This window comes from Cricetulus griseus, chromosome 2 (assembly GCF_003668045.3).
Source record: "Cricetulus griseus strain 17A/GY chromosome 2, alternate assembly CriGri-PICRH-1.0, whole genome shotgun sequence".
Lineage (NCBI taxonomy): Eukaryota > Metazoa > Chordata > Mammalia > Rodentia > Cricetidae > Cricetulus > Cricetulus griseus.
The window spans coordinates 439,605,998-439,629,482 of record NC_048595.1 but is presented as its reverse complement, the minus strand read 5'-3'; the positions used below and the strand labels follow the sequence as shown (position 1 = coordinate 439,629,482).

Sequence of the window (23,485 nt, the reverse complement as noted above, 5' to 3'; positions counted from 1 at the left end):
AACAAGATCAGACGGTGTTCACAATTGCTGAGTTCCTATTCTGTGCAGGGCACTAACATACCAGGAGGGCCTTGACTTGGATGTACATAGCAACCTTCTTGGGATATCAGACATTTTGGGTAGGAAAAGAGCATATCCTAAACAGCATAATGGACATAATACAAAAATGGCTTTCTCTACTAACAGTCTCTACCACAGACTCATCATCTTAATGCCAGTAAAAATAACATCTTCAGATACATGTGCTCAGTGTGGCTCAATTAAAAATTCAGCTGTGCATAATGGTTCATGCCTATAATCTTGGCAGATAAGAAGCTGAGACAGGAAGATCTCCAGGAATTTGAGGCCCTCCTCAAATGAATTTTTTTTTTTTTTTAGTTTAAGCGCAGTTATTTAAACTTATCTTATTTATCCTTAAATACAGTGATAGCATTCTAATCATTAGGTGACTCAGTAGCAAAGGGGCCTTGTTGTGAAATGTGAATACTACAAGGACATTTCTTAGTAGTTTCAGGGGTTAGGTTCTCTTCCCTTTGATTATGTATCTCACCTTATTAAAGTGTACCAATGTTTATTTTTCTTTTAGAGTGAACTGGATGACACAGAATATATGTATGACCTCTTCTCCGTCATTATCCACAAAGGTGGCTGCTATGGAGGTCATTACCATGTGTACATTAAAGATGTTGATCATCTAGGAAACTGGCAATGTCAAGTAAGCTTACAAATTTGATTAGAAATAACTTTGTGACATTTCTGTAACTGCATTTCTGTTCCTGTACAGTATTCTATTGATCATTTTGCCTTTAGTATATGCCCCTCCTTTAGAAAAGTTTGATAGTCCTGAAAGGTTGTTTTACATGTACAGCTCCTTTGTGCCCTCCAGCTAGGATCTCCAGTTGTTTACCGTGGTCATATTTGTGCATGTGGCTTAGATTCCTACATACTAGTGAACAATTTGGAATAAAGTTGAGAGCATCTGGCCCCTTTGCTTGTATATGTTTCATGTCTGCCTACTAAGAGGAAGGATATTCTTTTCCCTAGCCATCCATCAAAACCACAGACCTTTTACGTTGTCTGTTGCAGCCTTTTTCAGGAACACAAGGCCTTGCTCTGATCTTACAAAGGTGCACCTGCCTCGGAGCTGGTCCAGCCTGAGGGAGCCTGTCTCTGTTTTCCTCCTGTGGTTTCTTAGCTGCTTTCAAAGTTGTGTAATTTTTTTCCAGCTGGCAGCCTGTTAACTCATAAAATATTCACATGGTATTTTATTTTCGGGGTTAATGATTCTTCTGTCTTCCCCTAGGATTGTGGGTTCTAGAAGTTCTTTGAAATTTTGTGTTCATCTCTCCAGCAGTGACTTGCTCTTCTGTAGAAATGTTAGAATCATCTGCCATTAATGTGACTTGTAGGAACAGACTTTATGGTTTTTTCATTGCCTGTCTGGTGGTTTGATTTTTAATTTTGTTTGTCTGTGTATTTGACAATTTTTTTCAGTCCATGGTGTCTTGTAGCTGACACTCATCCTGCCGTCTCCCAAGTACTGGACTCCAGGCATAGGTGTAGGCTGTCATACTTAGTTGCTTATTTATTGAAGTTCTGTATCCTCATAAAATCAAGAGTACTCTGAAGATAGTGGACATGGTGGCATACCTATAAGTCTAGCACTCAAAAGGCCGAGGCAAGAGAATTAACATGAGTTTGAGGCCAATCTGGGCTCAGAGAGTTTTAGGCAAGCCTGGTCTACAGAGTAAGTCCCCTTTCTCAATACAAACAAAAGAGAATGAGCAGACTATGAATTTTTGTATAAGATTGGTATGTTCAGTTTCAGTTTCCTCACCCTCCACCCCCCCAGGGTTTCTCTGTGTAGCCCAGGCTGTCCTGGAACTTGCTCTGTAGTCCCAGACCAACCTTTTGAGACTAACAGGTGGGATTTATTACCACATAGCTATTGTCAGAATTGAGTGGAGATGTAGGACATTCATTTGGTGCCGGAGAATTGGTGGTTTGAAAAAGTGGTCCCTTTTCTGCCTGTTTTGAGTCAGCACTAGGCTTCTTTCCTTGAAGCTGTTCTGTAAAAGCATTGAAATTGAGACTGTGTCAACAAGGCTGGCTCAGTCACTGTCCTGTTACTGAGCTAAAATGTCTGGCCAAAGGAGGAACGATTTATTTTGGTGCATAGTTCCCGAGTCCAGAGCATCATGGCAGGGAACTCATTGAGTGAAGAGCTCAAGGATGCAGCTGGTCACAGTACATCTTTGGTCAGGAAACAGAGGGAAATGAATGCTTGTATTCAGTGCACGTTCTCTGTTTATACAGTCTAGGATCCCAGCCCAGGGAACAGTGCCACCCAGTGAGTGGATCATCCCACCTCCATTAATCCATCCAATCAAGATCAGTCCTACAGGCATGCCCAGAGGCCTGCCTACCAGGAGATTCTGATGTTTGTCAAGTTGACAGTTAAAATTACTATTTGTATAGTTACTGAAAATTAACTAATTGTTGATTAATTTAATGATTTACAAAAGATGATAGATCTGGTCTACCATAATCTTATTTTTTAAACTACTTTTTTTCTCAATGTTATCAATTAACAGTTATGGTTTTAGCCATGTTATAATACTTTTTCAACGTGCTGGAAAAACAGCTCAGTTTGCTGCTCTGGAAAAGAACCTGGCTTCAGTTCCCAGCACTTCCATGGTAACACACAACAATCTGTAACTCAAGTTCCAAGGGATCTAACACCATCTTCAGGCCTTTGAGAGCACCAAGGACACATGCAGTACCCTGATAAGCACTCATACATAGATCTTTTTTGAAAAGCAGAAATATAAGGAAGTTATACTTTACAAAAACACACACACACACACACACACACAAAAAAAAAAAGCAAAAATCTTGCAGATCTGATGCCTTTGATCCCAGCACTCTGAAAGCAGAATCGAGTCTGCTCAGAATCTGAAAGCAGTTTCAAGTCAACTCAGGCTACATAATGAGACTATCTCAAAAGCAAAACAAAACAAAAAGTACTTTTGCAAGGTAGTGTGTTATTTTTGTTTTGTTTTTTATTTTTTTGTTTTTCGAGGTACGGTTTCTCTGTATAACCATCCTGGAACTCGCTCTGTAGACTGGGCTGGCCTAGAACTAGAGATCTGCCTCTGCTTAATGCCACCACTGCTCGACTATATGCAGCATGTTTTTGAAAGTCAACAAAATTTGCCTAGCACCACAATGTGCTGTTAACTTTTTGAATGATAAGGAAATAGAAGTTATTGTTTAAGCTGAGCCTACAAAAATGGGTAGGATTTCCTTAAGCCAAAACAAGAGAGTGGAAACATACTAGTAAGACCAAAAAAATATTTTTAAATGAATGGTAATGAACACATTGTATAAAACACCATGTTTCTTAGCTGGAAAATGTTGGAATCCACTATGTGTGTTGTGCTGTGTCTTAGTCACTGTTTTATTGCTGTGAAGAGACACCATGACAAGGCAAAAGAAAGCATTTAATTGGGGACTTGCTTACAGTTCAGAGGTTTAGTCCATTATTATGGTAGAGAGCATGGAGGTAGGCAGGCAGGCATGGTGCTAGAGAAGTAGTTGAGAGCTACATCCTTCTCCAGATAGAAAGAGAAAGCCACACTGGGCCTCCTAGTTCTTAAATAGTGCCACTCCCTGGTGACTAAGCATTTAAGTATATGAGCCTATGGAGGCCATTCTTACACAACCACAAGCTAGAATTTTTCTTTGTCTCATAATCCTAATTTATATATAAAGATAGATAGATTAAATAAATTGTGTGGAATTGCCTGATGGAACCTGACACTCAAAGCCAGATCTGCCTGACCTGACTTATATAGATTATTATATTTTTGCCTTTCTTCCTCCAGTGGCTTAAACATTTTTATTTGGTTAATTCCTTTAAACTGGCAAATGTGAAAGAAACACTATTTTTCTTCGTAGGAGGAGATAAGTGATACAGATTTGAATTTGAAAGCTCTTCAGAATGAAGAGGATGATGATCCATTGATGATTCTAAAAACAATCTTATTGCAGGTAGAGTGGGTCTTTGTACATATTTGTGTGCATGTAAATATTATAGATACATGTGTGTGCTGTTTGTGTATGTGGTGTGTTTATATGAGACTATCAGATGGAATTGTTTTAGGGCGACCTCTAAATTGGAATATGATTTCATTCTGACTTTTTTCTTTTTTTTAAAGACAGGGTCTCATTGCTTTGTAGACCAGGCTAGCCTTGAACTCACAAAGATCTGTTTGCCTTTGCCTCCCCAGTGCTGAGATTAATTTTGTGTGCCACCACACCCTGATTTAATTTAATCACTGAGTATGGTGGCTCTTTTGTTTAATCTCTCATCTTGAGAGACTGAAGCAGAAGAAATACCTTGAATTTGGGACCAGGCTGGGCTACAGAATGAGAGCTGGTTTCAAAGAAGAATCTATTTGTCCTGATACTGGAAGCACTTGCAAAGAAGGCAAGAACCAGAAATGTGGCCCAGTTGGTAAAGTGCTTGTCTAGCACGTACAAGGCCCAGGTTCAAACCTCAGTACCACATAAAGTGGTATATGAAGTGCCAAATAATCCCAACACTTGGGAGATGGAAGTAAGAGGGTCTGAAGTTCAAAGTCATTCTCAGTTAACGTAGCCTGGGCAGCATAAGACCTATCTCAGAACAAACAAAAGAGCATTTTAACCAGTGCCTTTAGAGTCTTTTGTGGTGATGTATTATTTATGATTTATTAAAGCTTGCCTGCAGATTCAGAAAGAAAAGTCAGCCAAAAGCCATAGAAGTCAGGCACACACCTTTAATCCTAGCAGACAGAAGCTAGGAGGTGGTGGTACACACTTTTAAACTTAGGACTCAGGATTAAGAGATAGATGGATCTCTGTGAGTCCAAGGCCACCCAGATCTACACATTGATACAACTCGCACAAAAGTGATCTCAGCACAAATCTTGAATCCCTTCGTTAGGGAGGTATATAAAACAGGAGCAAGCTCTTAGTATCAAGCATTCATTCTCCAGTCACATTGAGGATACAGTCTCAGAATTCTCCAGCCACGCTGAGAGGTAGCAGGATCAGCTAATTCCACCTGAGGTAGGTGGTAAGAGCTAGTGGCCTGCTGCTTTACTATTCTGACCTTCAGCTTGAAGTTCTAACCCCAATATCAGTCTCTGAGTCTTGTACTTTCCCTATTACAGTCCTTATCCCCAAGCACATCCTGTTCTGAAGTATTGGGTGCTAAAGGTACAGCATATTAATTAATTTTAGGAAGATATAAATAAAGCCTGTGTCAGCAACATATTCCTTCTTGTTTGTTCTTCCAAAACCATAAATTATGGTGACAAACTGCAGAACTCCCTCTGAATGGTGTTCTTTGAATTTCTGTCTGCAACCCTTGGCAAATGGGTTTTCAAATTGAAGGTCTTCTAAACTGGCACTTAGTGTTACTTTAAAAGCATATAGTCTGATTGGTCCCATTATATGTTTGTGCTCTTAGGAAGATGAGCAGGTGCACTCATTCCTTCTGATCCATTTGAATTTGTGGTGTCACTGTTTCTCAGCAAATGTTAACTGACTGCATTTCCTTCATAAGGAGGAGACCAATCAAGTTCCTGTTGATCAGCTGGGCCAGAGACTCTTGAAAAAGACAGGGATATCTTGGAACAAGAAGTTCAGAAAACAGCATGGACCACTACGAAAGGTATTGCTGGCATTGACATGGGCAGTCCTCATCCCAAAGCCAGATCCAATTACAAGGTGCTTTGTAGTTTAAAAGTAGATTCAGTCATTTACCGTTTTATCCTATCAGTCCTATACCTCCCTCCCTTTTTTAATCTTTCCAGAAAGAAATTCCTTAATCTAACCTCCTTACACAATTTGCAACCAACCCCTCTAAATGATTATTAACATCCAAAACCTACTGACCAACCAAAAACCACCCACCTCTTGGGAATATGGATGTCATGTTCTTAAAATTACTTCCTGTTGTCTGGGGTTATGGCAGCTTTAGGATTGAGACCCTGAGAAATTGAGATATACCATTCAAGTCCTTCGAGAGCTAGCTCTTTTCCAATCTAGGTGTGATGGGACAGTGCAGAGCTTATTTGAAGTCCTGGCTGGAGTAGTCTATGCGGCTAGACCATAGAGTAGTCTATGAAGCTTTGAAGTTGTCCTGAGCAGTTTGTTGTCCAAAGATGATTTTGGGGTGATGTTTGTCAGGTTAATGGTATTATCACAATCCAGGTAGCTTTGTCATTGCAGGGCTCCATCATCTTGGAGACCTCAAAGATCACTGCCAGGAATGGTCATGGTTTACTGCAGAAAACTTAAACATTTTAAATGTCATATGCAGCATATCTCCAACAGGTTAAAGGACCACAATATTTTAAGTAGATTGGAAGTACACAAACTTAATTCCTAGTTACTTGCTTCAGACTCAAGCCCAAAACCACACACAGAAAGCTAAATGAAGCCTATTTCTAGAAATAGTACTCTATATGACCATTAATATCATGACAGAAAACTTTAAGTATATATAATAATCGTATAAATTTTGAGATAATATTTATACTTTAAGAAAAGTTTTAAAGAGTCAAAATAAAACTAAAGAAAAGTTTTAAAGAGTCAAAAAACCAAAGGATTATGAGAGTAGTGGTAACAGAATAATCCCTTAAGATGTTGCATTTATCTAAGTTATTCTGATACCAGTAAAAACTTGGTACTCAAATATTAGGGTAAAAAAAAAAACCTGATAAATCCCGAGAGCAGTGAAGGAACTATAGGCTGACTCTAACTTTCCACACTTCACAAATGGAAAAGGCTGCAAATCTCTCTAAGCCCCTCCCTATATCTTCCTGTGCCACCCTCTCTGGGTCCTCCCAAACCTCTGTGTCTAATTCTGGTCAGCCAATTGCTGACTCCACCCTCTGATTCAAGGTAAATTTTATTGGCAGTCAAGGAATGTCAGTGCAAACAAATACCCTTCAACAGTGGTTTCCTTTCTTCCTCTAGTTAAGCCCTACTTCGATTTCTTATTGCATATATCCTTTGCCATTTCTGTTTCCCACTGCCTTTAAAATCTCTTGCTCCTTGCTCATGATCACGTATAAATATGTATATAAATACATGCCATATTAGTATATGGATATCTCTAAATACATGTGTTTAAATCTAGGTTCCACATATGAAAGGAAGTGTGGATGGAGGCTTCTGTCTTGCCTGATCCCACAGCCATTTAGTCCCAAGTAAACACACAAAGGTTTATATTAATTATAAACTGTTTGGCTGATGGTTCAGGCTTCTTATTGGCTAGCTCTCTCTTGGGGAGAGGAGGCAGAGAGAGGCCATTGGAGAGACACCATGTAGCTACTGGGAAGATAGGATTTCAGCATTCTCTGGTAAGCCAAGACCACAGGGTAATACTCAGATTAATAGAAATGGGTTAATACTTAAGAGAGAGCTAGCCAATATGTTATCTGTCTTCCTAAGATAAAACTTACTTTGCTTAACGTAAATATTTATAGTTATATTCATTTTCCTCCATTTTTCCTTATGGATAAATAAAATTTCATTGTATACATGTGCCATATTTTCTGTTCATCTCCTGACAAACATCATCTACTTTCTTTCCCTTGGCTATTGTGAATAGTGCAGCAATAAACATAGATGGGCAAGTGGTGTGTTAGAGTCCTTTCAGTGTATGCTCAGGGTTGACATAGCTGAGTCATACAGTAATTCTGTTTTTTTGTTTGTTTTGTTTTTTTGAGGAACATCCATACTTATTTCCATAGTTGGCTGTAAATGCTTACTTCCACCTCTTCCCCAAGATCCTCTCCACCATTTGTTGTCATTTATTTTCTTAATGACAGCCATTCTGACTGGGGTAAGATGGAATCGAAGTGGTTTTCATTTGCATTTCTCTGGTTTCTTAAGGATGTTGATTACTTTTTAAAGCTTTTATTTTTATTGGTCATTTGTACTTTTTCTAGTGAGCACTTTCTGTTCATTTCGTCAGATCATTTATTGATTGGGTGATTTGGTTTTTACTTTTTGCTGTTCTTTCTACATGCTCAATATTAATCCCGTCTGACTTGTAGTTGGCAAAGGTATTTTTTTCCTTTAGACTTTTTCACTTTGATTGATTCTCCTTGTTTTGTGGGAACTGTTTACTTGAAAACACTTCAACATACAGGTGTGGACAAGAGTTTTCTGAGAACTCCAGGAACACAGGAATCAATCCCAAGAATCAGCAAATGTGAATCTGTAGAATTAGATGGCTTCTGAATAGTTCAGAAATGTTTGTTTTTCCCAGTCTCCTTCATTGAAGCACTTGTTAAAACAGCAGTAGTGATGTATTATTCAAGTGGCTTGTCGCCATACCCAGATGAGTGTTTCCCTCCTCACAAGGCTAGTGAAAAGAAAGATGAAGTTAGAAATATCTAAACACACACACACACACACACACACACACACACACACACACACAAATTGTCTTATCTAGTTAAAAACCATTTTTATTAAAAAAATTTTTAATAGGCCTAATCTGTTTGTTTGTTTGTTTGTTTGTTCTGAATAGTTCTTACAGCTCCATCCTCAGATGTTTCTGCTCAGCACAGATGAAAGTACAGTTAGTCTCCTGAGGAACCGTTTTACCCAGGCCTCATCTGATTTCCAAAGGCACCGGGAACAGATTCTACATACACTTGCTTCAGAACCCCCAGGGTTAAGTGATAGCACCAGCTGCCCCCACTGGTTTGATATCAATGATTCCAAAGTCCAGCCAATCAAAGAGAAAGCTATCACACAGCAGTTCCAGGGTAAAGAAAGTGCCTACATGCTGTTTTATCGGAAAGCCAAGCTGCAGAGGCCCTCTGAAGGTACGAGAGAGAAGTGTTCTAATTTGTCTTGTTAGTAACTCCAGCAGGTAAGCTTCCAGTGCTGCCTGAAGTTGTGTCTTTTGAAGAGGTGGTTTTGCCTGGATATCTTTACATATTTTAAAACTAATACTAGCAAGTCTGTTGTGCCAAATGAAATCTATCAGCTTGTCGTTTAAGTTTTCCTTACGTGGGTATTTCTTTAAGCAGGAAATCATACTTTATTTTCCAGTTTGTCATTTTATGAGAAAATGTCTGACATTTTTCTTCCCTCAGTCATAGTTACATTTTCCAAAATTGAATTTTCTTGGATGTTGTATGTTGTTACTGTGGTGGCAAACTTAAGTGCAGTTCTTCAGTTTTTATTCTCGGCTCTGTCATTCAGCCATGTGTTGCCTTTGAGTTGTAAGTGGTCTTGTTTTCTTATTTTCCTTTTTGTATTTCTCTTTTTTTTTCTCGAAGTATTAATGTTCTTGAGCAGTTGAAATGTATTTGAAGCTCTCTGTTCAGCCTTCTGAGAGAGTTCCTACCTTGAAGTTAACCATGGTAAAGTTTACTATTACCATGAGTAAATCAATAAGATGGTTTGATCCCTTGCCAGAATTCTCTCAAAAGTAAAGAGCTATTGAATGTGGTGGTTTATTCCTTTAATCCCAGGACTTGAAAGGCAGAGGCAGGAAGATCTTTGTGTGAGTTCAAGGCTAGCCTGATTTCATAGCAAATTTCTGGCCAGCCAGGGTTATTTAGTGCAACCCTGTTTCAAAAAAGAAAGAAAAGAAAAATCTTCTTAAATTGGCAGAGCTATGATTAGTAGTTAGTTAATGTTGTTAGAAAATGGGAATAGCGATCCTTTTTATAAAGAAAAAAGTTATTAATTTGTATGAGAATTAAAAATTAACTTTCTAAATCTTGAATATTCATGACAACTGCTAACCACACAAAGGTTTTGTCTTTCAAAGAAGGAAAAGGAGATCCCAACCTAATGGCATAGACCTATAATCCCAACTACTCAGAAAGTGAGGCAGAAGGATTGCAGTGCAAGGCCTGACTGGGTGATAGAATGACTTTAAAGCCAGCCTGGGCAACCTAGTAACTATTCAGCCTAGTGAACTGCAAATCAACTGGAGCAAGAGGAAAGGTCGGTGTAGTGGATGAATACTTAATGCTTAAAAGTGTTTGTTGCTGTCATTAGCTTTATAATCATGACTAGTTAGAAATCACCTTTGTATCTGTCTTAATTAGGTTTTATTGCTGTGACAAGGCACCATGACCACAGCAACTCTCATCAAGGAAAGCATTTAATTGGGGCTTGCTTACAGTTCAGAGGTTTAGTCTATTATCATCATGGTGGAAAGCATGGTGTCATGCAGGCAGACATGGTGTTAAAGAAGGGAGCTGAGAGTTCTGCATTCAGATAGGCAGGCAGCAGGAAGAGAGAGTGACACTGGGCCTGACCTCAAAATCCAACCTAATATACCATTCCCTGATGATCAAGCATTCAAATCTATGAGTCTGTGGGAGCCATTCTTACTCAAACTATCACAGTATTTAACAAAAAAAGGTTAGGGTCTGGAGAGATGGCTTAGTGGTTAAGATCACTGATTGCTTTTCAGAGGATCTGGGTTTTGATTCCCAGAACCCACATAATGACTCACAACTGTCTGCAACTTCAGTTCTAGGGAGTCTAATACCTCTTCTGGCCTCCAGGGGCATAAGGCACACATACAGACAAAAACAACTCATGCACATTAAGTAAATAGTTTTTCAAAATAAGGAAAAATTAAATTAGACTGATTATACTATTTCTTAAGTATATTATTGTGCAATCACATAGTTAAGCCTGTGGGAATATGAAGTGAAAAAGCAAACTACCAGTTTGGTGACTACATCTTAGTTTTTATAAAATGTATGTAAGTGAGTGTGACTACAGGTAGTACCCTGATATACTTTGAAAATAATTTTCATGGTGACTTAACATATAACCCCAGCACTTGGGAGGCTCAGGCAAGAATATTGTAGTGAGCTCAAGACCAACCCAAGGTATATAGTTTCAGGCCAGCCCAGGCTATAGTGGGACCTGCTACCAAAAACACAAAATGACCAAAAAAAAAAAAGTGTGATTTCTGGAGTTTAAAAAGATTTATCTATTTTAAGTGTATGAGTGTTTTGCCATACACACACACACACACACACACACACACACACACACACACACCCACCCACCCACCCACCATGTGTGGTGTGCCTGGGTACCCTGAGAGGCCAGAAGAGGGCATTGGATCCCCTAGAACTTGAGTTACAGAGGGTAGTTAGACACTGTATGGGTTGAAAACCAAAACTGGGTCTGCTGGAAGAGCAACCAGTTAAGAGCAGCTCTTAACTGCTGAGCCACCTCCAGCCCTAATTTCTGAGTTTTTACAGTAACCAACTGTTAAATTTATAATAGGGACAGAAGTAGTGGGTGTTCTTTAAACAATGCTCAAAGAGAATTGAAATAATGGGATTCTTCTAGATCAACTTTTTTTAAAAAAAAAAATTCTCATTTACCTTTTTTTTTTTCTGCTCATCCAGCAAAACTCAGATCAAGAGAAAAATCTCTTTCGCTTAGCTAGTCAATGATAGTGCTCCTGGTTTACAGCACAGTGGATTTATGTTCACATGTACATGCAGGTATCTGAGGGCATCAGACCCCTGGAATTACAGACAGCTGTAGCTGACTAAAGTGATCAAAACCAAACCCCAGTCCTACACAAAATCATCAAGCACACCTAACCTCTGAGCCATCTCTTTAGCCCCTCATATTTATTTGTGAAAATGGCTTTTCATTGTATCCCAGGTTGGCCTCCAACTCAAGATCCTTGTGCCTCAGCTTTCCCAGTGTTGGGATTACAGGTGTATATTATCACACCTGACTTCAGATTTTCATCCTGCCTCTTTAGCAACCCAATTTTGTTTAGCCAAAACAAATTAATGGAAAGTTTTGTTCACAGCTCGAGCCAATCCAAGATACAAGGTTCCATGTCATTTGCTGAAAGAAATGGATGCAGCCAACATTCAATTGCAAATGAGAAGGTAGTTTGAATACATTTAGTGTTTGGATAATGTTTCTGGAAAATACTGATCAGTTTGGTACATAAGCACTCAATATCAAAGTTTACTAGAATATGTATACCTATCAACTAGTTATAGTAAAGACACTATTTACCCATATGTAATAAGTAATAACATACAGTAACCATTGCTAAGTAAGGATCAGAGCCTAAGAAGTCTAGAGAAATTCACAAGCATGCAGTTGTGCTACAAGAATTGTGCTCTGGCCTAGCCAAATTATTCCCTCAGTTTTAAGTAGTTGTAAGAACTAATATATATAGTGGCAAAAGACTAGAGGTGGGTTGATTGCAAAGGAGTGTAGTGTCAGTCTAGGGGGGGAGGGTGGGGACTGTAATGGCTGGGCTGGAGTGGTGGCTCAGTGGTTAAGAGCACTGGCTACTCTTCCAGAGGTCCCTTGTTTAGTTCCCAATACCCACACTGTACACACAATTGTCTGTAACTCCTGTTCTATGAGATCTGTGCTTTCTTCTGGCCTCTGAAGGTACTACACACACACATGGCCAAGCATGTACATATATTATATACACACACACACACACACACACACACACACACACACACACACACACACACTTATCTCGCGCACACACTCATGTGTTAGTGTATTACATGTAGGCAAAATACTCAAAATAAAAATGAAGGTTTAAGATAACTGAAGGCATGACTTTCAAACATAGCTAACCTTGGGCTCTGGAGACTGTTCTTCCGTGGGAGGGAGGGTGTTTCTATGATCCTCTTAGGTGTTGAAGGGGCAGATAATGTAGTAGGCTGTGTTCAGAAATTTTATCATGGATTTGTAACTGGGAGTGAAAATAGCAGATCCAGTGAGTGACACACCAAGATCAATGGAATTTTGAATAAAAGCTAAAACATTGAAATATGTTAAATGCAAAAAAAAAAAAACCTGCATTAGTGACCTAGGTTAGCAGTTGCAACTTAAGTAATTAAAATAAAACAGTGAGATAATTAAAAACAAAACAGCGAATGCCAAAACTAAAGTCCTTAATGGGCCATTGAAAAACTTCGTATTCCTGTTGACCAGTTTAGAATGCATCTAAAGTACTGAGTCTTGGTGCCAGGCTTTGAGTCAACTGAGTGCAGACCGAGAGGAGCAGGAAACAGCCTGTCACTCGGGATTTCAGCCTGGAAACAAACGCTGGGAAAGATCTCCTATCAGCTGTCAGCATCTTCTGGGAAAGCCTCAGAAGCCTAGTGGAAGTTGTAGGCACCAGCATTCTGCCCATGGTTGTTAAAGGACTGGAGATGGCTAACAGTGTGCAGTCTCCATGAGAACAATTCTCTTACAATGTATGGTGCAGTTTCAGCTGAAAGTGTGCTGTGTGTTGAAAAGTCAAAACAAATCATTTTGGTGGGCAGAAGAAAAAAATGTTACTAAATTAGAGTGGAGAACTTGCTTATATGGTAAAGCAAGTATTTTTGGTTTGAAGATAGTGTTACAAAAACATAGCATCTATGTGTTTTCAATGTCTCTAAAGGGCAGAATGTGACTCTGCAAACAATAATTTTGAATTGCATCTCCATCTGGGTCCTCACTACCGTTTCTTCAATGGGGCTCTTCACCCTGCAGTCTCTCAAACAGAGAGTATGTGGGATTTAACCTTTGATAAAAGAAAAACTTTAGGAGATCTCCGTCAGTCAATATTTCAGGTAATTCTTATTTTTTTCTCTTAACGGAAACATTAAGGTCCATTTCAGGCTGACTTTTTTCCACTTCATTTTATTCAAGTTACAACTTTTCCAAACCTCCATAGGAAAATTCTACCTCTGCCAGTGCATAGCAGAATAAACCAAACCTTCTCTTACTTGGAAGTGTCTGGGGTTTTGTTGTTGTTCTTTGGTTGAGTGGTTGGTTTGATTTGTTTTTATATAGCCCAGGGTGGACTTGAAACCACAATCCTCCCACATCAGCCCCCTAAGTATTGGTACCACAGGTTTGTACCACTATTGCTGGTATTTGTAAGTCTTCAGAAATGCTTCTCTGTGTATTTTCTTATCAGCTTGTGAAGTAACTAATTGAACCTAATAGATGAGCCTCTACTTTTGGAAAACAAATAAAAGAATATTGCTTTTCAAAAGAAATGAGAGGAAAGGTTGAGCCTAATACTTAAAACAAGGGCCACTGAAAAAAAATGAAGATAACTAGTTTTGTATTCTCTGGCATTAGATCGCTTAACTGGTGTAACATTCTAGGCAAGCCCTAAATGGATCCTTTTGTTTGATATTTAGCTCTTGTTTCTACATGTTTTTGAGATGGTGGCACTCAGCCCATATTGGCCTCAGTCTCACAGTAGTTCTCCTGCCTCAGCCTCCTGAGTGTTAGATTTACAGATGTGACTTACCAGACAGGGATTTTCATCTAGTGTTCATCTCCAGATCGTTTATTTGCCTGTGTTTCAGTCATATGACAGTGGAGATGCTCCTCACTTTTACTCGCAATGCTTTCATAAACATCATTTCATTTGGCTTTTCAGCCTCACCAGGGCAAGCCAGCTCCATTCTGAAGATAAAAAAATCATATCTTAGAGTATCCAATGTTGACATGCACAGGTACCTAGTTGCTATGGTAGTGCTAGGTCCTCAGCCTGGATCTCCCCTTCTTCTACCTGGTTTCCTGACCCTTAGCCTCACTTCCTCACCCCATACTCCTTCCTAATGAAAGGATTTAGAAATGTAAACGCTTGCCAGGCTTAGTAGCAGGTGTCTATAGTCCCAGCATTTTCAAGGTGCAGGCAGGAAGATCAGTTCAAGGTCAGCCTCACTACACATCAACTTTGAGACTATCTCAGAAAGGAGAAGGAAAAAGAAGAAAATGAAAATTTGTGCAAGGGTGCCCAGAAATGGTTTAAATGAATTCTTTAAAACTTTGTATCTACCACAAAAATTGCCAGCCCTTTCTTTTTCTTTTCTATGAAAAGCAAACTAGTATCTTTTTTACTTGAGTTGGTTTACATGTAGTGTTACATGCTGCTTCAGTAGCAGGCTCCTTAGAATCCTTGATATATCTAAAGTTCTGCAGTAAAGTTCATTTCTGAGTCATTTCTGGCAGAGTTAATGTGGAGGGCTTTTCAAATTGAAAAGGACTGACTTGTCTCTTAAGTATTCTGCTCTCTTTTCTCTGCTGTCTTCAGTCTGTAATGGATGCAGTCAACATCCTTGGGTTTGAGTAATTTATCAAATGATGTTTATTTCTAAAATGCTGGTGTTGGTCAACAACGGGAATGTTCATTTGCTGTTCCTTCTGAGTCAGGACTTGTGCTGCTCACATGTTGGAACTCACTGTTTTCCCACTCTTACTATTCTTTAGCTATTGGAATTTTGGGAAGGAGACATGGTTCTGAGTGTTGCAAAGCGTGTGCCAGCAGGACTTCATGTCTACCATACCCTCGATGGTAAGATGAGTAAGGAACACAGCAACTCATTAACTCATTTTATGTGTGTATCTTAGGGAAACTTATCTGTGATTTTCTTTGTCAGTCCTTCCTCTGCCTCCTACCTTCTTTTTAAAATTGCATCTCTCTTTCTCTCTCTGTGTGTCTGTCTCTGTCTCTTTTCCACAAATGATTAAGCAAAATGGTTTAAAACCATTAAAATTTTATTTATGTGGCTTCACTTTGCCTACTTAGCTTCAGATTTTGTAGCAGACGAATCAAGTCTTGAGAGTTTAAAGGCACTTATTTCTCTGAAATAACAACAAAACAATGATGAGAACAGTAGTGCAGTAATGTACATTTCGGACTCTGCCAAATATTGTGACAACCAACCTCTGCAACAGTTTGGTGGTGATCTGGTCTGTTTGGAGTCCATGCCTACTCCTGGGTGGCATGGGCCTGACTATTAACCTCTGTGTACCCTCCTGTCCTGCTGCTTTGCTCACAAAACCATATAATGGTCCAGATAATTGCAATATGAAATACTATAAATAATAAAATAATTACTGCTTCTTATGATTTTTCTTAATACCTGCCTTTTCAAAAACACATTGAAGAGTTACAGTTCTCTCTTTAGCTTAGCTGCATTTGGTAGTCATGGGGAATGAATTGACAATCTCATCATTCTAGGAGATGAGCTGACACTGTGTGAAGCTGAAATTGCTGATGGGGAAGACATCTTTGTATGGAATGGGGTAGAGGTAAGAAAAATGGCTGAAGATATATTCATGATAATTTAGGGTTTTGAAAATTTTGTTGCAGGGCTTGGGGTATAGCCTGGTTGGTACAGTGCTTGCTTAGCATAAACAAAGCCTTGGACCCAGCCCAGTCCCTAGCACTACATAATACCAAGTATGATGGTGACACACACTCATAATCTCAGTACTCAGGAAGTAGAGGCAAGATCAAAGTAAGTTCAAAGCCAACCTGGGCAACATAAGACTATGTGTTACGATAAATCTTTTTGCCAAAAGCCACCGAGCCCCACCGCCACATGTGCGCTTTACACCAGCCGCCCGCCCGAGTTAGGGCCCAAATTAATGCACAGAGAGACTTGTATTAGGTTCAAATGCTGCTTGACCAATGACTAGGATTTTCATCTGCTAGCTTAGTCTTAATTATCATAAGCCTATATATTTTATAAGACTTATCTTATCAGACGCCTTATTGGTGTCCCTCCTTGCCGGTGGATTACATCCTGCCGCTGGAGGTGGAGCAGAGGGGAAAAGAGGGACGCTTCCTGTTTCCTTGCTAAATGAGAGTTTCCTTGTTATGTCACTTCCTGCCTGGATCACCACTTCTCTACTACAATTCCCAGAATCCTCTTTGACTCCTAGTCCCATCTAACTTGCTGTTTCATTGGCCAAACAGAACTTTATTAAACAATCAATAAGATAAACATACACAGAAGTACTTCCCCATCATCTATGTCTCATCCCCCATCCCCCCCCAAAAAAAACCCAAAAAAGTCATTATAAAACTTTATTCAGCATGTAGCTAGCCATTAGAAAATGATTATAATAAACTGGATATGATGAAATGTGATCCCAGAACCAGGGGAGCCTGAGACAGAAGAAATGATTGAGTTGAAGGGCAGCCTAAACTACATAGTGAGTTCCAGGCCAGCCTAAGATATGAATCTCAGAAACAAAAAGGAGGTGCAGGAGACAGGGGAGGCAAGACTGCTGGAGGTCCAGTCAGTCGTAGTTGTTAGAGTCAAATATTTTGATGGCAGAGGAGATTGTTCCATAGGTAAAGTGCTTGAAGACCTGAGTTAGATCCCCTGAACCTATATAAAAAAGCCAAGTATGGTGAGATGCTCTTGTAATCCCAGCACTGGGGAGGTAGAAATGGGCATTTTTACTGGGGCTGCTGGCTAGCCAGCTTAGCCTATTTGATGACTTCTAGGGCAATGAGAGACCTTATCTCAAAAAAGAAAAGAAAGAAAAAGGACACCCAAGATTGTCATCTTGGCCTCACACACATATGCGTATTTGTATGTGTTCATGCACACCTGTACACACAAATGCACACATATAACAGTAAATATTGAGTGCCTCCATTTTACCAGACTGTATGTCACATGCTAGATGTGTAGAGGTAGGTTAGTCCTCAGTGGCCTTCTTGTGTAAATAACTGTACGATAGGCTATAGGGGGTGTGTGACAGCTGTAGGGATAGGCAGGGGTGAGGCCAGCACTGTTGAGGTAGGTATAAAGAGGAGTGAAAACTCTATTAGAAAGGAATGAGGAACATCTCAGCTGCACTATGGCCTGTCCTTGTCCTCTTAAGTTTCCAGGGGCTCATCGCCACCATTTGACAACTCATAAATCTTTACTGCAGGTCAGAAAAGATGGATAAGAGAAATTTTTAACATAAAATCCAAGGTTCTTTCAGTACTTAAAAGACAGTATGAAAAAAACTATTTCAGTTGGAAAGAATGTGGGTTGTGCTACAAGAACAGGCTTTTGCTGTGGTAGGGTGTTTTTCACTAGTGATTGTGTTAATGTTGCAGGTTGGTGGAGTCCAGATTCAGACTGGTTCTGATTGTGAGCCTCTGCTGTTACACATTCTTCATCTGGAAATGAGTGGTGAAGGCTCAAAATGTGAGCAGCTGGTGGAGTCCCAACATGTCTTTCCAGCTAATGCAGAAGTGGGCACTGTATTCACAGCCTTAGCCATCCCAGTAGGCATCATCCTCACAAACTGTGGGGAGTCTGCAGATGATGAGTGTTGGAGTGCTATTCCTAAGGAAGACATGAAGAAGACGTTCAGAGAACAAGGTCTCAGAAATGGAAGCTTAATTTTGGTTCAGGATTCAGACAGTGATGATAACAGGTAACTCACTGAAAAGAGAAAGGGGAGAACTTCCTTCTTTTCTTTTTATTCTATGTGTCTTTTACAAAATGTATCTAGATCCCCTTCATTTCCCCATCCCTTCATATCTGCCCTCTGCCCCTCTACCACCACCCCCCAAAAATAAAACAAAATTTAAGAAAAAAAAGGGGGAGATTGAAAAATCTCATCATGGAAGCTACAGTGAGTCACACAGTAAACCCTTTGTCCATATACCTTTACTTGCAAGTATTCATTGCAAAGAGTCATTGGTCTGGTTTGAGGTCTCTAGCTTCTACTACAGTATTGATGCTAGGCCCTCACTGAAACTCTTCTTGGATATTCTGTTGTTGCCTGTGTTTTGAAGATCTTGCAGCTTTGGGTCTGTGGGTCAACTTCCATCATTTGCTCCAGCAAATTACAGATGGGGTTGATGTTGGGCAATCTAACTCATAATCCTGGTTCTGGGCCTGGGCAGCTGCACAGTTGGTCCACCCACCAACTTGATAGGCAAAATCCTATTAAGTGAATTCTGATTGAGTTATAAAACTAACAGCCCATTCTCATAAGGAAAACAAGATTCATAGTACAATTGAGGCTTTCCTTGTGGTCTTCTCCATGACTTTCAGGAGCTACTTAGCTTTCCCAAAGGGACAGTTGCCTGTAATAATGCCCCTGAATCCTGTAGCCATATTTGAAACTCGGAAACACTGCACCCCCTTGTTCCCATGTATCAGTGCAGTTCTGTAGTCAGTGTGAGATGCTGAGAAGCAGAACCCAGTGGCTTTTGTGGTGCGTTTATCTCTGTTACCTCCAGAAGTGTTCCACTTCTCTGCCTCATTTATAGGAGAGTGAATCATGTGCTCTTTATAAAAGACAGTCATCATTTAGTAGGACTTGGGAGATGAAGCAAGAACACTGGAGATCCTGGCCCTCTGTTGACCATGCAATTTTGGTCACTGTTAGTGTCTGGTGGCTTTCCTTTTCTTCTAAATTGAAATCATTTTTGAGAAGGTTTTTATCTTTTTAAGCATACTAATAATTATCTTTTTGATACATAGCTGTGTCTTGCTTTTCCCACATGTGTTTGTAGACTCTGTAAGCCTCATTTGAAGGCTTCCTCCTACTGAATGTGCATCACCATTTGCCCAACTGTTCCTGAGTGAGGTGGTATGACCCAGTAGTAAGAACAAGTACTCAGCCAGCTGCCTGGATTGTGTCCCAGTTTGCCATGTGACCAACAATGTGAGCTTAGACAAGTTATCTCACCTCTCTGCACAGTTTCTTCTATAAGATGAGGTGATAACTAGTACCCACTTGGAGTGTAAGGACTGAAAAGTTAAGTGGTCACACATAGCAAGTGCTAAGTGTGGTGACATCTTTGCCATCATCATTTTCTGGTTGTCCACTACTGTAAGGTAGTCTTCAGAAAACATAAGGCTTTATCTTCTGAGGGTGGAATATTAGAATACAATAACTGAAATAATGAGTAGAAATGTGTTTGGGGTGATAAAGTACCATGGCCAAGGAAACTTATAAAAAAAAAAAAGTGCTTGGTTTGAGGCTCATGGTTCTGGAGAGTTAGTCTATGACCAGCAAGGCAGGCGGGCAGGCATGACCCTGGAGCAGCTGCTGAGAGTTTACAGTCTTATCCACAAGGGGCAGAGAGAGAGACTGGAATTGTGTGGGCTTTACAATCTCAAACCTGTCCCCAATGACACACCTCTAACAAAGCCACATTTCCCAGTCCTTCCCAAACATTTCCACCTATAGGGGCCATTCTCATTCAAACCATTACATTCCCCCAAAGGCCTTCTGCTAGCCCTTATTTTTCTTCCATCCATAGGAAGATTTTATTAGGGTAAGATTCTTTACTACCAGTTGCTAACATTAAAAGCAAAATTCACTGGGCAGTGGTAGTGTAGCACAAGTACTTAGGAGGCAGAAACAGGAGGATCTCTGAGCTTGAGGCCAGGCTAGTCTATAGAGTAAGTTCCAGGACAGCCAGGACTACTGAGAAAAACTGTCTCAAAAAACTCTTCAATGAAATACAGATATATGATGCTTATGATTACATATGTATGACACTTTTGTTGCACTGTAGGTCTACACATGTGTACACAGCTGTTCTGCTGTTAAATCCAGATCCAATGGACAGGCTTTAATAATCTTCCAAAGCCACCTTAGTGATTCCTGTGCAGGTAGACAACAGTTAACCATTCCTTTATAAAAGTATCCCTTTAAGCTAAGTATAGTAGTACATGTCTGTCATCCCAGCACTTGGGAGTTTTAGGCCAGTCTTGGCTACATGGTGAGTTAAAGGCCATCCTGGGCTGTATAAGACTATCTCAAAAAAAAAAAAAATCCTCTTGAAAACAAGCACAAATCATTTAACTTTGGACTAGAATCATGAAAAACAACTCTGTAGAGTACTGCCTCACATTACCCTAAAAAGGCAGCTGATGTTGTGGCAGCAAGTCAGTAGAATGTGGTCCCCTTTCCTTAGGCACTCTGAGAGATACATGGCCGAGTTTAGAAGTGATGCCCAAGGAAAGTGTTTTGTTAAGGACTCACTTTTTCAATATCGTCCTCCTTTTACTTACAGTCTGTTGCCCAGACAAGGGAGATGGACCTCCAGTGTGGATGAACTGAACTGGCTCCAAGTGAAAAACTTCTGCAAATTAGAATCTGAAGAGGAGCAAGTTCAGATAGCTGCAACCAAGCACACAGTGAGTACATGGTCGTTAGCCTGGCTGGCAGTGTCTGGTGACAGAAATTATATTTATAAAATAGTCAGGCTTTCAGAACAGCTGTGTCAATAGACATCTTAAGTCTTACTACCTTTATTACTGCTTATTTACTTATATCTACCAGTTTCGAAGCACTGTTTCAAAGTACTGTATGCTCTTTTAAACTCCTAAGCCTAGAAGTCAACTGGAATGTGTGACTCCCTTTGGTGGCACATGGAGTCCTCTGGATTTGACAAATACAAAGAGCTGTTGTCAAGGATCTTCTCTGCATTGTTTAAGGCATATATTTGTGTGTGTAAATATTATTTTGGTTTTTGTGTTGTCAAGTTTTCATTTTTATCCTAAATTACTCTATATATACACACTGTGTCCTACATAAAATCAGCTGCCCTTAAAAGGTATTCTTCCAGCTCCATTGGAAAACTATAATTCTAATTTTCTTAATCACAGGTAATATTTTTAAATTTTTATTTTTTGAGACAGTCTCTCTATGTAGTTCTAGTTGGCCTAGAACTCCATATATAGACCAATCTGGCCTCAAACTCAGAGATCTACCGCTTCTGTCTCCTGAGTGTTGGTATTAAAGGCATGTATCACCATACCTAGTTAGGAAACATTTCTTTATATTTACTTGTGACTAGCATATTAATGAATTTTTTTATATAGCAAAGTAAAAGAAACTTACTAAGTTGTTTTATATTATAATTTCTTTAAATTTTTCCTTTATATTTGTTTATTTGTGGGAACAGGCATGCATGTGGAGGTCAGAGAACATCCTGGAAGTTGGTTATTTCTATGCAGGTTCCAAGTTCAAACTCGAGTCATTGGGCTTGGCAGCAGACATTACCCCTGGAGCCATCTTCCCAATCCTTGACATTATGCTTGTTAGTATTGTTGGAAGAACAGTGCAGGATCAGTGCACTCTAGACCTGATCCTAGTGGAACCTGTTGGTTGATATGCTTTGTCTTGAGTCTGATGCTGCTCGCCACCATGTAGGTTCTGGTGGAGGGTCAAGTACATGTTCCCTGAAATCACTTTTACTTCTAAGTTTTACCAGCATTTGATGCCCTAGGAGATATTGACCTAAAGTGGGCTAAAAAGAAAGAGTCTAAAAGTAAGTTATGTGGACGCCATAGTTATCTTGGATTGCTGTTATGCATTTTTATACTCTGTTCCGGGGGCCCAGATCCATTGTCCCCTTTGTGAGGAATGGGCCTGTCCACTGTTTTCTTTCCTTGGCTTTTACAGGTAAGTGGTTGTCAGTTAACTGCTTTCCAGTGAGACCTTTTTCTTTGATTTCTCGTGATATCCTTTTGTCCCAGTTAACATCAGTTTGATAAAAACCTAACAATTAGGATCTATTACAGAATAATGTCAGGAATGGCTTAAAAACTCTGTAGACAAAACAAATATCAGATGATATCTCAAATGATCTCTGTGTATACACACCAATAATCTTCATTTTCATCTTCATTCAACCTATACACAGTCATTAGTTTATTTCTCTATTTTAGGTGGTGTTTGATATTCGAATTAAAGCCATAAAGGAATTAAAATTAATGAAGGAACTAGGTAATCATTTCTATTTGTTTTTTGGTTTTTAGCTTAATTTAATTTTGTTTTTTTAATTGAAAATATATGAAAGAGTACAAAAAATAAGGAAATCTCTCTTACCTACCACCCAAAATGGACAAATGTTAATATTTTTTCATGTGTTTGTCTTTAATTGAACCATAAAAAGTTTTCTGTGTTTTTCTCAAACTTATTCCCTTTTCCCCAAGACAATGAGATGGCTGACTTAAATGTATTCATAATATACTACATATCATAGACTTAGGTCTGCTTGTAGGTTTATATAAATTTTATAGTGGGAAGTCTACAAATTCACTGCTCAGAGTTAGATTTTAATGATTTCATTGAAATATAATTTAGGTATCATAAAATCTATTCATCTAGAGTGGATTCAGTGACAGTCAGGAATGCATAGATATAGAAGATCACAGCCCAATTTTAGAACATCCTATCACTCCAGAAACATCCATGGGCTTTCTGTCTATGTCAGTTCATTTTCTGGACATTTCATATAAATGGAGCCACATGGTTTATAGACTTCTGTATGTGGCTTCTTGCTTTTAGCACATTAGTCTATGAAGTCTGTCCATTATTTAGAACTTTCCAGCAGTGCATCCCTTTCGAGTGCTGACTGCCATTCGGTTGTAGGGATGTTCACATTTCATTACCTTTTGATATAATGCTGTTCTACACCCCTGGGACATGAATCTTCCTGTAGACATGTGTTTTCTAGGCTTTTGGTTAGACTTACAATATTATATGTCATCTGGAACATTTATGTTTATTTTTATTAGAAACTACCATACAGTTTCCAAAGTGGCTGAAGCATTTACCATTAGTAAATTAGTATTACTAATTTTCAAAGCATTAGTGT

At 39.3% G+C, this 23,485-nt stretch overlaps 1 protein-coding gene and 1 long non-coding RNA gene across 8 annotated transcripts in view; one reads left to right on the top strand and one right to left on the bottom strand.

The window, feature by feature from the left end:
- The window catches only part of LOC113833596, a 28,154-nt gene extending 11,722 nt beyond the window's left edge, over positions 1-16,432 (bottom strand). The window contains exons 1-3 of one of the 4 annotated variants that reach the window (XR_003481580.2): positions 14,366-16,432; positions 12,688-12,805; positions 8,172-8,428 (exon numbers count right to left, since the gene is read on the bottom strand). This is a non-coding gene — a long non-coding RNA (uncharacterized LOC113833596). Of the gene's footprint in view, positions 1-8,171; positions 8,429-8,516; positions 9,649-12,687; positions 12,806-14,365 lie in introns of those variants that run through there. The other 3 variants (XR_004768723.1, XR_003481579.2, XR_004768724.1) reach the window with 3 other exon arrangements.
- Usp40 (ubiquitin specific peptidase 40) overlaps positions 1-23,485 on the top strand; it is a 74,897-nt gene that overhangs the window by 22,303 nt on the left and 29,109 nt on the right. For 3 of the 4 annotated variants that reach the window (XR_004768722.1, XM_027397481.2, XM_027397482.2), the window contains 11 exons: positions 587-715; positions 3,961-4,053; positions 5,615-5,722; positions 8,597-8,897; positions 11,885-11,966; positions 13,502-13,673; positions 15,331-15,415; positions 16,085-16,155; positions 17,969-18,291; positions 20,894-21,017; positions 22,554-22,611. Coding sequence is in view for 3 of the 4 variants with exons in the window: in XM_027397481.2 (XP_027253282.1) it covers positions 587-715; positions 3,961-4,053; positions 5,615-5,722; positions 8,597-8,897; positions 11,885-11,966; positions 13,502-13,673; positions 15,331-15,415; positions 16,085-16,155; positions 17,969-18,291; positions 20,894-21,017; positions 22,554-22,611 (1,546 nt within the window). In the remaining variant the exon portion in view is untranslated. The remainder of the gene's footprint in view (positions 1-586; positions 716-3,960; positions 4,054-5,614; positions 5,723-8,596; positions 8,898-11,884; positions 11,967-13,501; positions 13,674-15,330; positions 15,416-16,084; positions 16,156-17,968; positions 18,292-20,893; positions 21,018-22,553; positions 22,612-23,485) is intronic. The other variant, XM_035441104.1, reaches the window with a different exon arrangement.